This window comes from Gadus macrocephalus, chromosome 11, assembly GCF_031168955.1.
Source record: "Gadus macrocephalus chromosome 11, ASM3116895v1".
Lineage (NCBI taxonomy): Eukaryota > Metazoa > Chordata > Actinopteri > Gadiformes > Gadidae > Gadus > Gadus macrocephalus.
Genome location: NC_082392.1, coordinates 938,790 through 957,574, shown reverse-complemented (window position 1 = coordinate 957,574; position 18,785 = coordinate 938,790). Strand labels below are relative to the sequence as shown.

The 18,785-nt window shown below is 54.1% G+C and overlaps 2 protein-coding genes across 2 annotated transcripts; both read right to left on the bottom strand.

Moving 5' to 3' along the window:
• Positions 1–2,461: 2,461 nt before the first annotated feature.
• On the bottom strand, positions 2,462–4,447 carry cldn26 (claudin 26). Its single transcript, XM_060065696.1, has one exon. The coding sequence runs from the start codon at positions 3,592–3,594 to the stop codon at positions 2,938–2,940; it is 657 nt and encodes a 218-aa protein (XP_059921679.1). The 5' UTR covers positions 3,595–4,447; the 3' UTR covers positions 2,462–2,937.
• A 128-nt stretch (positions 4,448–4,575) lies between these two features.
• lztr1 (leucine zipper like post translational regulator 1) lies at positions 4,576–18,476 on the bottom strand. Its single transcript, XM_060065640.1, has 19 exons — positions 17,590–18,476; positions 17,437–17,499; positions 17,163–17,219; positions 16,553–16,632; positions 16,329–16,437; positions 15,626–15,709; positions 15,474–15,531; positions 15,098–15,237; positions 14,716–14,917; positions 12,121–12,231; positions 11,908–12,000; positions 11,258–11,353; positions 10,741–10,921; positions 10,076–10,245; positions 9,721–10,004; positions 9,034–9,183; positions 6,822–6,927; positions 6,011–6,091; positions 4,576–5,301 (listed from the first exon to the last, which is right to left on the bottom strand). The coding sequence occupies exons 1-19, from the start codon at positions 17,739–17,741 to the stop codon at positions 5,185–5,187; spliced, it is 2,334 nt and encodes a 777-aa protein (XP_059921623.1). The 5' UTR covers positions 17,742–18,476; the 3' UTR covers positions 4,576–5,184.
• Between the last annotated feature and the right edge of the window lie 309 nt (positions 18,477–18,785).

The following is an 18,785-nucleotide window of genomic DNA, read 5'->3' as shown; positions in this document are numbered from 1 at the left end:
TGGCTGTCTGTTCCCCCACTGACTGCCTGGCTGGCTGTCTGTTCCCCCACTGACTGCCTGGCTGGCTGTCTGTTCCCCCACTGACTGCCTGGCTGGCTGTCTGTTCCAGCAGGATTACAGGCTGGCTGTCTGTTCCCCCACTGACTGCCTGGCTGGCTGTCTGTTCCCCCACTGACTGCCTGGCTGGCTGTCTGTTCCCCCACTGACTGCCTGGCTGGCTGTCTGTTCCAGCAGGATTACAGGCTTCCATGAGCGACTGCACACATTTTACGGTGCACATTCCCTGCTGTAATTACTTGAAAGCTTTTGTTGTTCGAAGGCGACGCAGAGAGCTGGCTAATCAAACCGGAATCGTTCAGTTCTTTGGGGTTTGCTGCAGTATTACGGCCAATGTGAGATAGTGAGCTCTTTCACTGAGCAACACTGTGGGACATGTGAGGACCGGGTCAATAGACCTGATGGGCTTGCAGTTTCTGGTATTCTTGTGTGGGTGTGTGAACTCACCCTGCATTGCTTGAACTCTGAGAGGCTAGGCGGGTTTGGAAGGGAAAATAAAGGGAAATTACCAGCAGATTTTACATGGAAGGCTTTCGTACACATAGCGATAGAATATATATATACTACTGTATGTCAAGTGCTTGAAGGACGGTGATTTAAAGTAGTAGTGATTTAAATTGCATTTATTAAGTTTCTCAATTGGTTGAATTATTGAGGATCTACAAATAATGTGAATCGCAAAAACCCTTTTTGTTACATGATTGGTTGGAGCTTTCTCATGTAGGAGCTACTCACTGTACCCTCAACTGACCACTGCGAGCCACTGCAGAACAGTGCAGGCCACGACTGGCCACTACTGGCTACTGCAAGTCACTGCAGGCCACTGCAGGCCATGACAGGCCACTGCACCCTCTACTTGTCACTGCTGGACAGTGCCGGTCTCTACTGGCCACTGCAGGTCACTGCACCTTCTACTTGTCACTGCTGGACAGTGCCGGTCTCTACTGGCCACTGCTGGTCACTGCTGGCCACTTCTCTTTCCCTCTTTTTAATGCTCACTCTCTCTGGCTCGAATTCCAACTGCTCAACTTGTGCCCTACACAGTGCCCTAGATAACACTAGTGTAGAACTGATGAATACTTATCTCCTCATCGATCCTATATCCCGTGATGAACTGTGGATCTCACTCTCATGGGATTGATCCAATAGAGAGCAGATTCACCGGGTGGATTTCCAATACATGTCTAGTGAACCCAGCCTGTGTATCTCTGTCTCCTGGGTACTGTGGTACTGTGGTACTGTGGTACTCTGGGTATTTGGGTTGTTTCTGGGTATACTGGATACTGGGGGTATACTGGATACTGGGGGTATACTGGATACTGGGGGTATACTGGATACTGGGGGTTTACTGGATACTGGGGGTTTACTGGATACTGGGGGTATACTGGATACTGGGGGTATACTGGATACTGGGGGTTTACTGGATAATGGGGGTACGCCAGAGTCTGCCGAAACATGCTGACAGTGACCCTAGCCTGGTCTGTTAGTGTTCCGTTGTTGTTCTTACTCTGACACACAAGAACACACTGAACAGAACACTCTACACAACTAGTTTAGTAATGAATCATCTGCAAAGACTGAAAGAGAGGTGGAGAGGGGGAGAGAGAGAGAGGGAGAGGGAGGAAGAGAGAGAGAGAGAGAGAGAGAGGGGGGGTGAGGGAGAGAGAGAGAGAGAGAGAGAGAGAGAGAGAGAGAGAGAGAGAGAGAGAGAGAGAGAGAGAGGAGTTGCAGCAAGAGAGAAGGAAGAGAGGGAGAGAGAGTGGGGGTGAGAGAGAGAGAGAGAGAGAGAGGAGTGGGAGCAAGAGAGAGGAAGGGAGGAAGAGAGAGGAAGGGAGAGAGAGAGAGCGAGAGCGAGAGCGAGAGAGAGAGAGAGGGGGGGTGAGAGGGAGAGAGGAGTTGCAGCAAGAGAGAAGGAAGAGAGGGAGAGAGAGTGGGGGTGAGAGAGAGAGAGAGAGCGAGAGCGAGAGAGAGAGAGGGGGGGTGAGAGGGAGAGAGAGTATTTCATCACAGGTTCAAATGATTGCAGTACTTTAATCAGCCATAAGAGGAAAATAGGCTGAGTGTATTTAAGGCTGAGTGCAGGACAAAGTGTGTAAATCTGTCTTGTAAAAAGTCTAAACATTATTTTCAGCAGATAGTTGAGGAACTAAGGCCTCACAGAAGACTAATCAGGAGCTGGTCAATCCAGTTATCACATGGCACCACAAGACCTTGTGTGACCTTTACAGTCCACACAAGTACCTCCATGGGAACGACCGTTACCTGAGTCATCAGGTGTGTCCCGGAGGGAGGGGTCGGTCTCATGATCTCATGGTATTACACGTCAGCGCTGTTATCTCGCGCTCCATTCCTGGGGAGAGGACCTCTCTTTATGAAAGCACTCACATGACATGACACACTGCTATAGGTTCATGGAGGTTTTATTTTAGAGCAAATTTTGATCATTTATTCCATTTGATGCATTTTAGTTTACGATGGAATGGAGCAAAATAGTTTACAATCTGGTTCTTTATGCGGGAATAAGCACAACAACGACTGAGATATGATTGTTGGACCACGACCAACCCTAAGAAACCATCAGTCTCATAGTTCACATGAAATGCAGAAACTTGCTACCAATTATTCATGCTCAACAAACCTGCGAAAGCATCTTTCAACAGCCTCCCTATTCTTATACTGAAAGAGGTTGGGCAGATCTGCACGACCTCAGTGGTCTGAAAGGTTAACAAACATTTAACAAGCTACAAATCCAGCAAAATCACGTGTGACCAAAAGACGTGTCTCTCCTCGTCCCGTTCCTCAGTTCCCAAACGGGAAAGTGTTCCCGTCTCCAGTCAGGTGTTTACGGAGCGTCGGGATGAGGACGGCTCTCCTTTCCTCTCATAGGACCTCCGTCTTCAGGTAGTGCTTCGCCCTGCGGCTCACCTGGGGGCTGCTGGGGGGGCTAGGGGTTCGGGACTCAAAGTCCGCCATGCACACCCCCACGAAGAAGAGGGTCCCCCCGATGATCAGCGCCAGACCCCCGAACCAGCCGGAGAACATGGCCTCGCCGAACTCCCAGCGCGGCACCACGTCGGGCAGGTTGTCGTCCCAGAACTCCACCACCGTGCTGTAGGCCACGATGGACACGGGGGCCAGGGTGGCCAGCCCCGACAGCCAGCTGAGCCCCCCGCTGAGCAGCAGCAGCCCCCGCCGCAGCCCCGGCCGCCCCCGGCACACCTCCACCCCCTCCATGGCCAGGAGGGCCACGGCCACGGCCAGGGCCCCCGTCGCCAGGGAGGCCAGCATGAGCACCCGGGCCGCCTGCAGGTCCCCGGGCAGCCCCAGGGTCGACTCGTAGGCCTTGCACTGCACGCCCACCTCCTCCGTGAAGACGCACATGTGCCACAGGCCCGAGTAGTAGTTCTCCACCTCGTTGAGCTCCGAGTTCATGGTCTTCCACAGCGGGATGAAGGCCGTGATCAGCGAGGTCACCAGCCCCCCGAAGGTCACGAACAGGGCGGTCCTCTGCATCATCCTCGTGGTCAGGAACACCATCGTCTCCGAGCCGCTGGCCGCTGCGATGCACGAGAAGGTCCCTCTTCCCTCGCGTCCCGGCTGCCTCTGGCGGGGTCCGTGCCACGAGGTGGGGCGCCGTAGCGCCGCCCCCCCGCGCCTCAGACCCCGGCTGCCGTATCATCCCTACCTTAATCAGGTGCACCTGATTACAGGGAGATAGAGCGCGCCCGGGGCTTTACAAGAGGCACACTGTTGTTTTTTTCCTCGGTGATAAATATCATCGCCGTGCACAATGAAGTCTCTTTTTGGACGAAACCGGATCCGCCCGGTGGGATTCTGGGCCCAGTGCGCCTCAGCTTTAAATGAAGGAAACATGAGCAGGGTGCACATAGCCCAGGAACAAACACGACCTCTGACCTCCTAAAGCATCGCTGTTCACCGTACGTCCATGCCCGTCTTCTGAAGTTTTAATTACGTTGGAGGAAACGGTTTGGGCGGATGTCAGAGGTTAAGGTGTCATTAAGACTTCTTTCAGAGTCGACTCCGGGCCAAAGCCAGAGTCCTGCCAAGAGTCTCGAGTGTCGAGGCCCTGAAAGGCGTCTTGTGTTCTCAGCATCGCCGCCGGCCGCAGAGTCCAACACTTGCTGCTTCTCCGCGGGTCTCTGACGATCTAGATGTTCAGCTGGCAGCCGGCGGGAAACCCGAAGCCGAACCGGAGTCTCCTCTTCCTTCTTTAATTCACTCGTGTTTAACTAAATGTTCTGATGAAATCACTGGGCTCCAGACATGTGAGGGGGAAGTGTTGGGCTTGTTTCCCGATCGCCCGGCCTCACAGCGGCAGGTTGAACGTGGCCTCACGCTGGAGCTTCACCACTAAAAGACGGCTTCAGATGCACGGCCTGCCAGTGGATTGTGAAGGCCATCTGTGAGGGATAATGAGGGGCTTTGTCACTGCAGGCAGAGTCCCCTGCGGTCCTGTCTTAGATGGACTGAGCAGAACAGACACCAGCACACAGGCAGTCACTTAACCAAGAGGTTTATTAAGGCTTTAAATACATCGGGCTCTTGGAGGGGATAAAGTTGTAACTACATCCCATATGATACAGGCTGAGCGAGCTAAAGGGCTCCTAGTGGTTATTAGGACGACAGTGGACGTGTGCCTTTGTCAAACATTCAAAAACAGCAATGGCTTAAAGACAAAGACTGCAGACACATCATCGTTTACAGCGTCTGCAAGTCATATTAAACCCTTCCATGTTAAACAATGACAAGATCACTTATTCAACCAACACTTTTCCTGACGGTTAACTTGGTATAATGCAGTTAGTACTCACAGTACATCACATACTCCCCATGGAACGGAGTAGAATACAATGGCTATATGGAGGAATACATGGCTACAGAGGAGTACTTTGGATGGAACCGCGTTCAGCTATACACACTGCAGGTTCACTCATCCTGCCTCGTCAGTACAACGAGGACGCGGCCCCTTGTGGTGACGGATCTCCGGTACGAAGGAGAGCCGTCGTCTCAGAAGACGCTGACGGAGTTGACATGCAAGGTCCAGCAAACAAACCAATCAGAACCGAGCCAGTGAGGCCGGGCTGGGGGCCCGGTGGGGGCCCGGTCCTAAATGTCGGGGCCCATCTCGGCACACTGTTTGTCTGATATGTGCGTGGCCAGCGACTCGATGATGTCCAGCAGCAGCAGCTGGCTCAGAGACCGCAGGTTAGGCAGCTTGGATACCTTCAACGGAGAGGGGGGGGGGGGGGGGGGGGGGAGGAGGAGGAGGAGGAGGGGGGAGGGCGAGGAGAAGGAGAGAATGAGAGGGGAGGAAGGGGAGGGGAGAGAGAATGAGAGGAGAAGAGGAGAGGGGGAGGGGAGGGGAGAGAGAATGAGAGGTGAGGGGGAGGGCGAAGAGGGAGAGGAGAAGGAGAGAATGAGAGGGGAGGAAGAGAATGAGAGGGGAGGAAGAGAATGAGAGGGGAGGAGGAGAATGAGAGGGGTGGAAGGGGAGGGGAGGAAAAAAAAGGCCAAAAATGAACATAATAGTAAGGTGAGGCGTTACCAAATCAAGTCCAGCCTGCTGAGGGAAGCAAACAGAAGCAACACATGAAGATAAAGCAACAGAACAAACACAATCCATAAAGATTAAGCAGCGTAAAGCAATAGAACCAACGTGCAGCAAACCAAAGGAAGGTATTCTTTTAACTCTTGAACGGTTCCAGGAGGGTGGGGGGGAGGGGGTTGCAGGGGCTCTCATTGGTCGGTTTCCTCTCCGGCCCCCCGCCCCGGGGAGGGGCCTGCTTGTTCAGCCGGTCCTCGGGTCAACATTCTGGTCTCCCATGCGGGGGGCTCGGGGCCCCATGCGGGGGGCTCGGGGCCCCTAGGGGCCCAGCCCAGCTGCAGCCAGGGGGCAGCACACTGCCAGGGCCCCCGACACCAGCCCACCCACCTTGATGAACTGGTGCACGATGATGTGCAGGCAGTGCTTCTTCATGTCCAGGGCCTGGGTATTATCAGCCGCCTCCAGGATCTGAGAGGGGGAGAGGGGCGTTAACAGAGGGAGGGAGGGAGGGAGGGAGGGAGGAGAGGGAGGGAGGGAGGAGAGGAGAGGGAGGGAGGGAGGGAGGGAGGAGAGGGGTGTTAACAGAGGGAGGGAGGGAGGGAGGGAGGGAGGAGAGGAGAGGAGAGGGAGGGAGGGAGGGAGGAGAGGGAGGGAGGGAGGGAGGGAGGGAGGGAGGGAGGGACGGAGGGAGGGAGGGAGGGAGGAGAGGGGTGTTAACAGAGGGAGGGAGGGAGGGAGGGAGGGAGGAGAGGAGAGGGAGGGAGGGAGGGAGGGAGGGAGGGAGGGAGGGAGGGAGGGACGGAGGGAGGGACGGAGGGAGGGAGGGAGGGAGGGAGGGAGGGAGGGAGGGAGGGAGGGAGGCAGGCAGGCAGAACGACAGACAGAACGATAGACAGAGAGAGAGAACGACAGACAGACAGACAGAGAGAGAGAGAACGAACGACAGACAGACAGACAGACAGACAGACAGACAGACAGACAGACAGACAGAACGACAGACAGACAGACAGAGAGAGAGAACGACAGACAGAGAGAGAGAACGACAGAGAGAGAGAACGACAGAGAGAGAGAACGACAGACAGACAGACAGACAGACAGACAGACAGAGAGAGAGAACGACAGACAGAGAGAGAGAGAACGACAGACAGACAGACAGACAGACAGACAGACAGACAGACAGACAGACAGACAGACAGACCTGCAGGACGTTCTCCACCGTGACGTTCATCTCCAGGTTCTGCTTGCAGTAGGCCTGCAGCCGGTTGTTGGAGAAGCCGTAGTAGTACGGCGCCGAGAACAGATAGCTGACCAGGAGTTAGGGAGGAAGACACTCTTAGGGAGAGAGACCGGAGAGAGACGCTCAGAGAGACCGGAGAGAGACAGGAGAGAGACGCTCCGAGATACAGGAGAGAGACAGGAGAGAGACGCTCCGAGATACAGGAGAGAGACGCTCCGAGATACAGGAGAGAGACGCTCCGAGATACAGGAGAGACGCTCAGAGAGACCGGAGAGAGACAGGAGAGAGACGCTCCGAGATACAGGAGAGACGCTCAGAGAGACAGGAGAGAGACAGGAAAGAGACGCTCCGAGAGACCGGAGAGAGACGCTCAGAGAGACCGGAGAGACAGGAGAGAGACCGGAGAGAGACGCTCAGAGAGACAGGAGAGAGACAGGAGAGAGACGCTCAGAGAAACCGGAGAGAAACAGGAGAGAGACGCTCAGAGAGACCGGAGAGAGACGCTCAGAGAGACCGGAGAGAGACCGGAGAGACAGGAGAGAGACCGGAGAGAGACGCTCAGAGAGACCGGAGAGAGACCGGAGAGAGACAGGAGAGAGACGCTCAGAGAGACAGGAGAGAGACAGGAGATACAGGAGAGAGACGCTCAGAGAGACAGGAGAGAGACGCTCAGAGAGACAGGAGAGATACAGGAGAGAGACAGGAGAGAGACGCTCAGAGAGACCGGAGAGAGACAGGAGAGAGACAGGAGAGAGACGCTCCGAGATACAGGAGAGAGACAGGAGAGAGACGCTCCGAGATACAGGAGAGAGACGCTCCGAGATACAGGAGAGACGCTCAGAGAGACCGGAGAGAGACAGGAGAGAGACGCTCCGAGATACAGGAGAGACGCTCAGAGAGACAGGAGAGAGACAGGAGAGAGACGCTCCGAGAGACCGGAGAGAGACGCTCAGAGAGACCGGAGAGAGACCGGAGAGACAGGAGAGACAGGAGAGAGACCGGAGAGAGACAGGAGAGAGACAGGAGAGAGACGCTCAGAGAAACCGGAGAGAGACCGGAGAGAGACGCTCAGAGAGACCGGAGAGAGACGCTCAGAGAGACCGGAGAGACCGGAGAGAGACGCTCAGAGAGACCGGAGAGAGACCGGAGAGACAGGAGAGAGACCGGAGAGAGACAGGAGAGAGACAGGAGAGAGACAGGAGAGAGACGCTCAGAGAGACAGGAGAGAGACAGGAGATACAGGAGAGAGACGCTCAGAGAGACAGGAGAGAGACGCTCAGAGAGACAGGAGAGATACAGGAGAGAGACGCTCAGAGAGACCAGAGAGAGACAGGAGAGAGACAGGAGAGAGACGCTCAGAGAGACAGGAGAGAGACAGGAGAGAGACACTCAGAGAGACAGGAGAGAGACGCTCAGAGAGACAGGAGAGAGACAGGAGAGAGACGCTCAGAGAGACAGGAGAGAGACGCTCAGAGAGACAGGAGAGAGACGCTCAGAAGAGAACCTTTAAATCAACTCAAGACTCGCTTGTTCAGAGTTCACTTAGACTCTGCATGGCCTCCACCCTTGTTCTACGTCCTGGCACTTAAAAACAGTACTCAGCATTGTGTAGCGTCTTCTCCTAGCTGTCTCTGTTGTACTCGGGGAACGGGTTAACCTAGTGATGGTTAGTGCATTCCACTTTGTTCTACGAACATCATTACTGTACCCACAGAGATATATTGTTGTTTCTCTTTCCGACAAATGGACTTACGCTTTTGAGACGCTTTTGATAAAAGCGTCTGCTAAATGCTCGAGGTGTAAATGTTTAAATCAATCATCTGATCACAACACTGATCGTTGACAGACGGGTCCAAACACAAAACAAACCTGAACCAGAAGCTGATGAAGGAGCACTGAGGGGTCACTGAGGGGCTCATAAGAGGCTGAGGTGTAAGGTGAAGGAGCACTGAGGGGTCACGGAGGGGCTCATAAGAGGCTGAGGTGTAAGGTGAAGGAGCACTGAGGGGTCACTGAGGGGCTCATAAGAGGCTGAGGTGTAAGGTGAAGGAGCACTGAGGGGTCACGGAGGGGCTCATACGAGGCTGAGGTGTAAGGTGAAGGAGCACTGAGGGGTCACGGAGGGGCTCATACGAGGCTGAGGTGTAGCATGCAGCAGGAGTGGGGAGGATACAGGGAGTCCTCCGGGGGCATGCTGACGTCCCCGTAGTAGATGTAACGCAGCATGGACTCAAAGGCCTGCTTACTGGGGACCATCTCCCCGATGGAGATGTTGACCTGGCCGTCCACAGGCATGAAGGAGCGGAACATGGCCTCGAAGTAACTGAGGACACACACACACACACACACACACACACACACACACACACACACACACACACACACACACACACACACACACACACACACACACACACACACACACACACACACACACACACACACACACACACACACACACACGTCAGAGGAAAGAGAAACGACATTCCATCGCTGAACCAATGCATCAACATACCACACACACAAATACAAGAATCCATATGATACGGCGGCAGCAGCTCAGGAGGTCGAGCGGGTTGGCTGGTTGCTCGTTCGACCCCCAGAGCGTGGAGGTGTCTCTGAGCGAGACGCCACACCCTGACCGCTCCTGACCAGCCGGCTGTCGCCCTGCGGGGCTGACTCCGCCGTCGGTGGGTGAATGTGTGCGTGAACGGGTGAATGTGAGGCAGTGTTGTGAAGCGCTTTGGGTAAAAGCGTTATATAAATGCGGTCCATTTAGCGTTTCTATATGATGCGAGTGTATGACTAATACCCGACATCATAACCATATGACCAGATGCATCCTGTATCGACGGCCCACCTGGAGCGGGCGGCCAGTATGACCTGGTGGGCGGGGCGGGGGTGGCCGTCCAGCAGCAGCACGATGTCACAGAAGTCCAGGCCGCCCCCCTCCAGGTAGGCCTTCATGTCCTGCACCAGGGAGGTGCCGATGTCCACGGGCTGGTCCGAGTAGAGCCGCAGGGGGGGCTGCTGCTTGCGCCGGACGATCTCCACGATGAGCTGCGTGCTCAGCCGCTCAAACTCCTTGGTCATGATGACCTGGTTGAAGTGGGACTCCTTCACCACGAAGTTCAGGCAGTGCTCCTGGAGGGGGGGGGGGGGGGGTTAGCTGAGGGTCGAGGTGTGATGTAAACGTGAATGAAGGCCGGCAGTACCTTGAGCTGGTCCAGCTGCAGCTTGTTGGCGTTCTCACACACGCTGAGCACGTTCTGCAGGTCCACCGACGCCTCGATGTACTGCACACACAGCTGCTCCAGACGGGCCAGCTGGAAGCTCAGCGCCAGCTTGTACACGTCCATGATGAGCAGCACGTCCTGGACGTGGCCTGAGACAGGGATGACACACACTGCTATCAGCCTGGGACCCAGAGCAGGTTCCCCCTGGTCCCCTTACCGACTGGGACCCAGAGCAGGTTCCCCCTGGTCCCCTTACCGACTGGGACCCAGAGCAGGTTCCCCCTGGTCCCCTTACCGACTGGGACCCAGAGCAGGTTCCCCCTGGTCCCCTTACCGACTGGGACCCAGAGCAGGTTCCCCCTGGTCCCCTTACCGACTGGGACCCAGAGCAGGTTCCCCCTGGTCCCCTTACCGACTGGGACCCAGAGCAGGTTCCCCCTGGTCCCCTTACCGACTGGGACCCAGAGCAGGTTCCCCCTGGTCCCCTTACCGACTGGGACCTAGACAGGTCGAGTTACTGGTCAGTGAGTGAGTGAGTGAGTGACTGACTGACTGACTGACTGACTGACTGGCCAGTGAGTGAGTGACTGACTGACTGACTGACTGACTGACTGACTGACTGACTGACTGACTGACTGACTGACCTCTGCGGGGGTACTGGATCTTGTCCGTGTAGAGGAACTGCATGAGCACCCTGAAGGGCTGGGGCTCCGCCTCCCGAATGGAGACCTCCAGGTTGGGGGTCCCCGAGGGCTTCACCGCCGGGACCTCCCAGGGGCCCGCGGACCCCTCCTCCGCCTCCTCCCCGCTCTCCTGCTTGGCCTTCTGCACACACAGCACGCCGCAGCGTCAGCCAACGCGCTGCCTACAGTCCAGGCTCAGTTAATACAGCAACCTTTAGGGACACCGGGGGTCCCTCCTTTACAGTGGCGACGAGCATACACTATAAACAACCTGAGCAGTGACCCAGGCCAGCTCAGTTCACTGCGTACAGGGCCACAGGGGCACTGGAATCCTTGTGCGGTTCACTCAGTCAATGATATTTAAAATGAAAATAGTACATAATATTAAACACATGGTAAAACAGTCCACAGAGTAGGTCCACATTCTAATAAATATACTAACAAGATAAGCATGCAGTGCACAAAGGAGGAGCCGCACCTGTCTCTGCCGGTCCCGGGCCTGCAGAATCTTCCTCCTCAGCCACTGGCACCGGGCCGTCACTATGGCGATGTGGCCGAGGACTCTCTCCTCCCGCTACAGAGGACCGCTCATCATTAGCATTCTGCGGCTCTGAGGTAGACGCTCACGAGTCACAGTGGAGACTAGACGTGTTGCTACCTGCAGGTTTCAACAAGCTAACTCCAAGACTGTTTAATATGCCTTAACTACAAGACCCTTTTTCAAGATTGTACACTTAAATTACGTCTTAATAAATCAGGTTACTATTCAGTACCTGTGATGACCTCGTTCATTACAGCGGTAAGACCTTTGTTAGACCTTGTTGTTTATGTGGATATTCTAATAAATCCATAACCTTGCAACTTTTCAATTACTAATGTAAACATAAACACAAAAAAAAAGAATATAATGATAATGGTAGTTATGAGATAAAAATACAATTTAATACCAAAGTCTTGGAAACGCAAATAAATCGTCCATCCTTAAAGTTCCAACCACACCCCACAAAACCTTAGCCCTATGAAACTAAATGAAAGACTTTTTGATACCTTTTAAGGCCCGTGTGTAACATTTGTGAATTGTCAAGACTGTCAATATGAGGAGCACAGTGTACACGAGGTGGTGCTCACCTCGCCCAGGATGAACTCCACGTCACAGAACTGGCGGTTCTCCCACAGCTTCCCGTAGTCCTCGTGCAGGGTGCATTTTGGGTAGCAGGAGAACTGTTCAGAACAGAAACAGGATCAGGGGCCTTCGAGCCGTGTGAGGCGAGGAAACCAGAGTCTTCTGTGAGATCCATTTTTCTGAGCGCTGATAGCAGTGATGGAGTCGTTTGGGTTTACCTGGAACCGGTACATCTCCCCGCTGCGCACGTTGTTATCCACCGTCCCTCCGAAGATGTACATGGCGTCGTGGATCACGGCCGCCGCGTGGAACAACCGGCCGCTCGGCATCTGAGGACGCAACCGAACGGAGGAGGACTCCCCTCAGGCAACGAGACCCAGTGAGGACGCAACCGAACGGAGGAGGACTCCCCTCAGGCAACGAGACCCAGGGAGGACGCAACCGAACGGAGGAGGACTCCCCTCAGGCAACGAGACCCAGTGAGGACGCAACCGAACGGAGGACTCCCCTCAGGCAACGAGACCCAGTGAGGACGCAACAGAACGGAGGACTCCCCTCAGGCAACGAGACCCAGTGAGGACGCAACCGAACGGAGGACTCCCCTCAGGCAACGAGACCCAGTGAGGACGCAACAGAACGGAGGACTCCCCTCAGGCAACGAGACCCAGTGAGGACGCAACAGAACGGAGGACTCCCCTCAGGCAATGAGACCCAGTGAGGACGCAACCGAACGGAGGACTCCCCTCAGGCAACGAGACCCAGTGAGGACGCAACAGAACGGAGGACTCCCCTCAGGCAACGAGACCCAGTGAGGACGCAACAGAACGGAGGACTCCCCTCAGGCAACGAGACCCAGTGAGGACGCAACCGAACGGAGGAGGACTCCCCTCAGGCAACGAGACCCAGTGAGGACGCAACCGAACGGAGGAGGACTCCCCTCAGGCAACGAGACCCAGTGAGGACGCAACCGAACGGAGGAGGACTCCCCTCAGGCAACGAGACCCAGTGAGGACGCAACCGAACGGAGGACTCCCCTCAGGCAACGAGACCCAGTGAGGACGCAACAGAACGGAGGAGGACTCCCCTCAGGCAACGAGACCCAGTGAGGACGCAACCGAACGGAGGACTCCCCTCAGGCAACGAGACCCAGTGAGGACGCAACAGAACGGAGGACTCCCCTCAGGCAACGAGACCCAGTGAGGACGCAACCGAACGGAGGACCCCCCTCAGGCAATGAGACCCAGTGAGGACGCAACCGAACGGAGGACTCCCCTCAGGCAACGAGACCCAGTGAAGACGCAACCGAACGGAGGAGGACTCCCCTCAGGCAACGAGACCCAGTGAGGACGCAACAGAACGGAGGACTCCCCTCAGGCAACGAGACCCAGTGAGGACGCAACCGAACGGAGGAGGACTCCCCTCAGGCAACGAGACCCAGTGAGGACGCAACCGAACGGAGGACTCCCCTCAGGCAACGAGACCCAGTGAGGACGCAACCGAACGGAGGACTCCCCTCAGGCAACGAGACCCAGTGAGGACGCAACAGAACGGAGGACTCCCCTCAGGCAACGAGACCCAGTGAGGACGCAACCGAACGGAGGACCCCCCTCAGGCAATGAGACCCAGTGAGGACGCAACCGAACGGAGGACTCCCCTCAGGCAACGAGACCCAGTGAAGACGCAACCGAACGGAGGAGGACTCCCCTCAGGCAACGAGACCCAGTGAGGACGCAACAGAACGGAGGACTCCCCTCAGGCAACGAGACCCAGTGAGGACGCAACCGAACGGAGGAGGACTCCCCTCAGGCAACGAGACCCAGTGAGGACGCAACCGAACGGAGGACTCCCCTCAGGCAACGAGACCCAGTGAGGACGCAACCGAACGGAGGACTCCCCTCAGGCAACGAGACCCAGTGAGGACGAAGAGGAGAGGCTGACATAGCTTCTGGATCCGCCAACACAACAACAGCAAACAAACAAACCAACAAACCAACAAACCGTCGTTCACAACACGGGTCCTAAATCTGTGTTGTGAGGGTTCTGGGTCTGTGTTCCACATGTGAGGGCTCTGGGTCTGTGAGGACTCAGTGTCTGTGAGGACTCTGGGTCTGTGAGGACTCAGTGTCTGTGAGGACTCAGTGTCTGTGAGGACTCTGTGTCTGTGAGGACTCTGTGTCTGTGAGGACTCTGTGTCTGTGAGGACTCTGTGTCTGTGAGGACTCGTGTCTGTGAGGACTCAGTGTGTGTGAGGACTCAGTGTGTGTGAGGACTCAGTGTGTGTGAGGACTCAGTGTGTGTGAGGACTCAGTGTGTGTGAGGACTCAGTGTGTGTGAGGACTCAGTGTGTGTGAGGACTCAGTGTGTGAGGACTCAGTGTCTGTGAGGACTCAGTGTCTGTGAGGACTCAGTGTGTGAGGACTCAGTGTGTGAGGACTCAGTGTGTGAGGACTCAGTGTGTGAGGACTCAGTGTGTGAGGACTCAGTGTGTGAGGACTCAGTGTGTGAGGACTCAGTGTGTGTGAGGACTCAGTGTGTGTGAGGACTCAGTGTGTGTGAGGACTCAGTGTGTGTGAGGACTCAGTGTGTGAGGACTCAGTGTGTGAGGACTCAGTGTGTGAGGACTCAGTGTGTGAGGACTCAGTGTGTGAGGACTCAGTGTGTGTGAGGACTCAGTGTGTGTGAGGACTCAGTGTGTGAGGACTCAGTGTGTGAGGACTCAGTGTGTGTGAGGACTCAGTGTGTGAGGACTCAGTGTCTGTGAGGACTCAGTGTGTGAGGACTCGTGTCTGTGCTGGCCGGGTGACGGTACTGACCTCGCTGTCCAGGCTGGGGTGGATGACCTCCCAGGACTGGGAGTCCACGTCGTAGCAGTGCAGCTCGTTGGGCAGCGTGTTGTCGGCCACGCCCCCGAACACGTAGAGGTGGCGGTCGAAGGCCACCATGGTGTGGCCGTAGCGACGCTGCGGGGGGGGCGGCGAGCCCCGCAGAAGGTGCTCCGTCGGGATGCGCGTCCACCTGGGGGGGGGGGGGGGGGGGGACCAAGGGGTTAGCGGGGGGAACCCTTCCTACGGTACGCGTTGACAGGTGTGTGTTTCTGCTTTGCCTGTTCTCAGCGTAGCTTGGGACCAATGTTTAATTGTGCACCTCTTATTGTTCATTTGTGTTCTTTTCTTTTTCCGACGCGTTTCCACTCACATGTGACCCTTGAACTCGAACTGAAAGAGGTTGTTGGTGATCTTGGCTCCACTCTGCCCTGAGAACACAAACATCTTGTCCCGGCACACGGCCACGGGGAAGTTGCAGCAGGATGGAGGAATCTCGCCGCTCTGATCCATCTAATGGACCCGAGAGGAGAGAGCACAATGAGGCCATCGTCTTCATCTGTGTTCAAGGAAAACCAACACTTTGGGAAGACGACAGAAATGGACAAACTTTTATGCATTTTTCCCCAGAGAAACTGATCAGGGGGTTCTGACACATAAGAAGGCGGTCCTCTCTCATAGTACAACATGGCAGAGCCTGAAGGCTTCCTTTAAGAGAACATTAGGTTATGAAGGAGGTGCACACTGGCCTCCTCCCAGCAGCCCTGCTCTCGGTCCTGCAGGCTGATGGTCCACATGTCGTTCAACCTGCAGGGGGAGGAAAACATGACAATTGATCCCCTGATTCCTCCTGCTCCCTGGATCACATGGTGGTGCCGGTGGCTTTAGCCGGGCTTCCCACCTGGCGTTCCCGTCGTATCCAGCGAATATCCAGAGCTTATCGTCGTAGACGGTGGCTCCATGGGCCGACCTGGCAACCGGGAGGCTGCGAATGAGACGGATAATCGGTAAGAAGTTCATGTCGTTTCAGGGCCCTCATCACAGAACGGGCTGGGTCAGGTCACGCTGACCCAGGTCAAGGGTCAGAACCAGGACCGGACCTGATGCAAGCTGACGGAACCTTCTGGCCTCAGGTCAGAAGGTTTCGGCTCCTCCTCTGCCTTGTGTAGAATAATGTTCTCATGTGGTGTTGCACGTTGCTATGGTTACTGTGCATTTAGTCTTTCCTCAGAAACATTGCTAGAACCGGAGCAGTGCTGTTTGAGGCAGATGCAGAGACACGTTTACATTCTCTAGACTCGATTACTGCAATGCCAACTCTCTAAAAGTCTCCTAAATACATGGCCTGTATTAAGGGCTTTATAACTACGCTTTACCTGATGTACTTATTTTATTGTATCATGGTGTCGTTTTGGCCCAGACTCTCTTGTAAAAGATGCATAATCTCAATGAGTCCAATCTGGTTAATTAGAGTAAATAGTAAAATAATATGGGCTGAGAAATGTCATAATGCGAGAATTAAATAATAAATGTCGGACTTTAAAAACATAAACAGATCAAACACATGGATTGATAGAATATAGAATACATGGCGGCGCCATTACCTGCCCTCGACCTTCCATTCGGTCCACTGCCCCGTAGCAAACTTGTATTCAAAAAGGTCATTTTTGTTTTTTAAGTTGGAATTCGAGTAGATGTCTCCAGTGTAGCCCCCTAGAAGACAACACAGCAAAGAGACATTTCAGTGCATTTTCTCTGTTTGTAAGCAAACTGAGACATCACACAAGCGAGCCCAAGGACCTCAACACGATGGATGAGGGGAACTCACCAAAAACAAACATGCTGCTGCCATAGACGACGGCGGAGTGGTGGTATCGGGGCGCCGGTGGCGTTCCCGTCGTGAAGGCGCTGAAACCATCATCACAACATATTGCCGTCACATAATAGCCTTGTGCCGTGTTGGAGTGGAGAGTCCATAGCAGACCAGTGCTACAAAATACTGTCTGTTTAAAGGCACCCAGTGCAACTTTCGAGGCTCTTTTTTACACGTAGTAAGTTTCAATAACTCCATACCATTACATACCGACATTCAAGCAGCAAAGATGAGACGTCGTTGTGTGGTGAGAACTGATACAAAATCGATAACAACAACAATGCCGCCATTTTCTTTATTTTTTGTAACCTACAATAAATAAAGCAGGCTTCCAGTCAATGAAAAAATGGCTTCTCCCCACCGGCGATTGTTGTTGTTTACGATTTTCTATCAGTTCTCACCACACAACGACGTCTCATCTTTGCTCCTTGAATGTCGATATGTAATGGTATGGAGTTATTGAAACTTACTACGTGTAAAAAAGACTAGAAATTGAATGTTTATTTTTCATTGAATGTTTACATAAAGTTGCACTGGGTGCCTTTAACAAAGAGAAGGGACTCACCGACACCACGAGCAGTCCTTTACATCGAAGCGCAGCAGGTCATTCAGCATGTTCTTCCTGCATAGAAAGGAGTTAAACACACATGTAAAGTATCATTACACATGTCAGGATGATCCACACGAACATTCATTAAATAGTGAACGTCACAATAAGTGATCAATTAAGGGGTAGTCCAGCCCCGATGACTAACATGAACTCAACGACCAATCAGAGTGAGGATGGACCTCAGGTGATGAAGGCCATCATGGTTAACTGATAGAATAGAAACGCTCACCCATTATCTCCCCCAAACACGTAAATGGCATCCCTGTAGGCCACCACGGTGTGTTTGCTGCGCCTGGATGGATGGAGAGGTCAAAGGTCAGAACGCAGCGGGGGGGACCAGCGGCTTGACAGACGGGAGGTGCCGGTTCGTCGGTTGTGTTACCTGGCTCCGACGAACTCGTCGCAGGGCGGCAGCCTCCTCCAGCGGCGGACGGGCTCGAAGGGCCCGAAGTTGAGCGTCAGGTATTCCACGCTGTCGGAGCAGCTGTGGTCGAAGTCGACACTCGGGGCGACTTTGGTGGATTTGCAAGACATCGTCGCCGACAGCGTTTACCCGGACTCTCCTCACAGTCACAGCCTACCTTCACATGGTCCCCGCCCGGGTCGAGGGGTCTCGGACGGAGCAGCGGGGGGCCAGGAGAGGAGAGGAGCTCCACCTTAACTCTGCATTATGACGCCTTACAGTGGAATGAGCTTAAAGTACTTAGACTAAACACATTGGATGAGGATGCTAATGTGAGCTACGTATGGCTGCTAGCATGTCTGCGGACAGCGGGACGAAGAGCTTCGGGCTTCAGGAGAGTTTTCTGCGGGACGTTCGTCTTGTGATTAAAGAGCAGCTAGGCTAAAGCTAGCATAACAAGAGCTGTCTGGATGGACAGACTCGGCCACGCCCCTGGCGACTAATGATTGGTGAATATGGATTGCTGCGTTCGTTTCATATGGGAGCTTCCGTAATTACCAACTTCTGACTTAAAATACAAAACGTGCAACGACTAATATAAAATCCCGCTCACCACTCTACTGGTAATTACAACTGGGATCTGGGGTCTTTCTGAAAAGGTCCAATGTGTCCGACTAGGCGGTAAACAGAAGTGACTGAAGATCAAAAATAATTCAAACAATTGCTTCTAGACATGATACCTCCTATAATTCAAACGGTTCAAAGGCGCCGATAGAAAAATAAAAGCGGTGCCGTGTCATTAAACGGTGCTCTCAATTTGAAGTTGTCCGTAGCTAATGGGAAGGCTGTGAATCTTTCCTACCGCTTCCATCCATACCGCATGCCTTGAATGCAGCATTCGATTCACTTCCTGTCCTGAGACGGACGATGCTGGTGATTCCATTGGCTGCCAGCAGAGCGATTGAGAGATAGGGTTGAGTCATTGAGCTCTGTCATGCTCATCCGTTTATTCTAATGGTTGTTTTGCACTTTAAATAATGTTATGTGTTGTGACTGACTATTGATGGTCTTGTTTGGTCCTGGAGAAACGTTCTAGTTCAGATATGTTTTGGATAAAAAAATTAAAAATATCAGATGTGCTTCAACAGTTTGTATGACAGTAAAATATTGACATA

What these genes read in the sequence shown, in the direction of transcription:
- lztr1 (XM_060065640.1), bottom strand. Translation starts at nt 17,741, where the DNA reads ATGTCTTGCAAATCCACCAAAGTCGCCCCGAGTGTCGACTTCGACCAC. An exon ending in GACGAGTTCGTCGGAGCCAG is followed by an intron (nt 17,500 to 17,589) that starts GTAACACAACCG and finishes CCATCCATCCAG; the next exon opens with GCGCAGCAAACACACCGTGG. An exon ending in TGGAGTTCATCCTGGGCGAG is followed by an intron (nt 11,354 to 11,907) that starts GTGAGCACCACC and finishes GGTCCTCTGTAG; the next exon opens with CGGGAGGAGAGAGTCCTCGG.
- cldn26 (XM_060065696.1), bottom strand. Translation starts at nt 3,594, where the DNA reads ATGGTGTTCCTGACCACGAGGATGATGCAGAGGACCGCCCTGTTCGTG.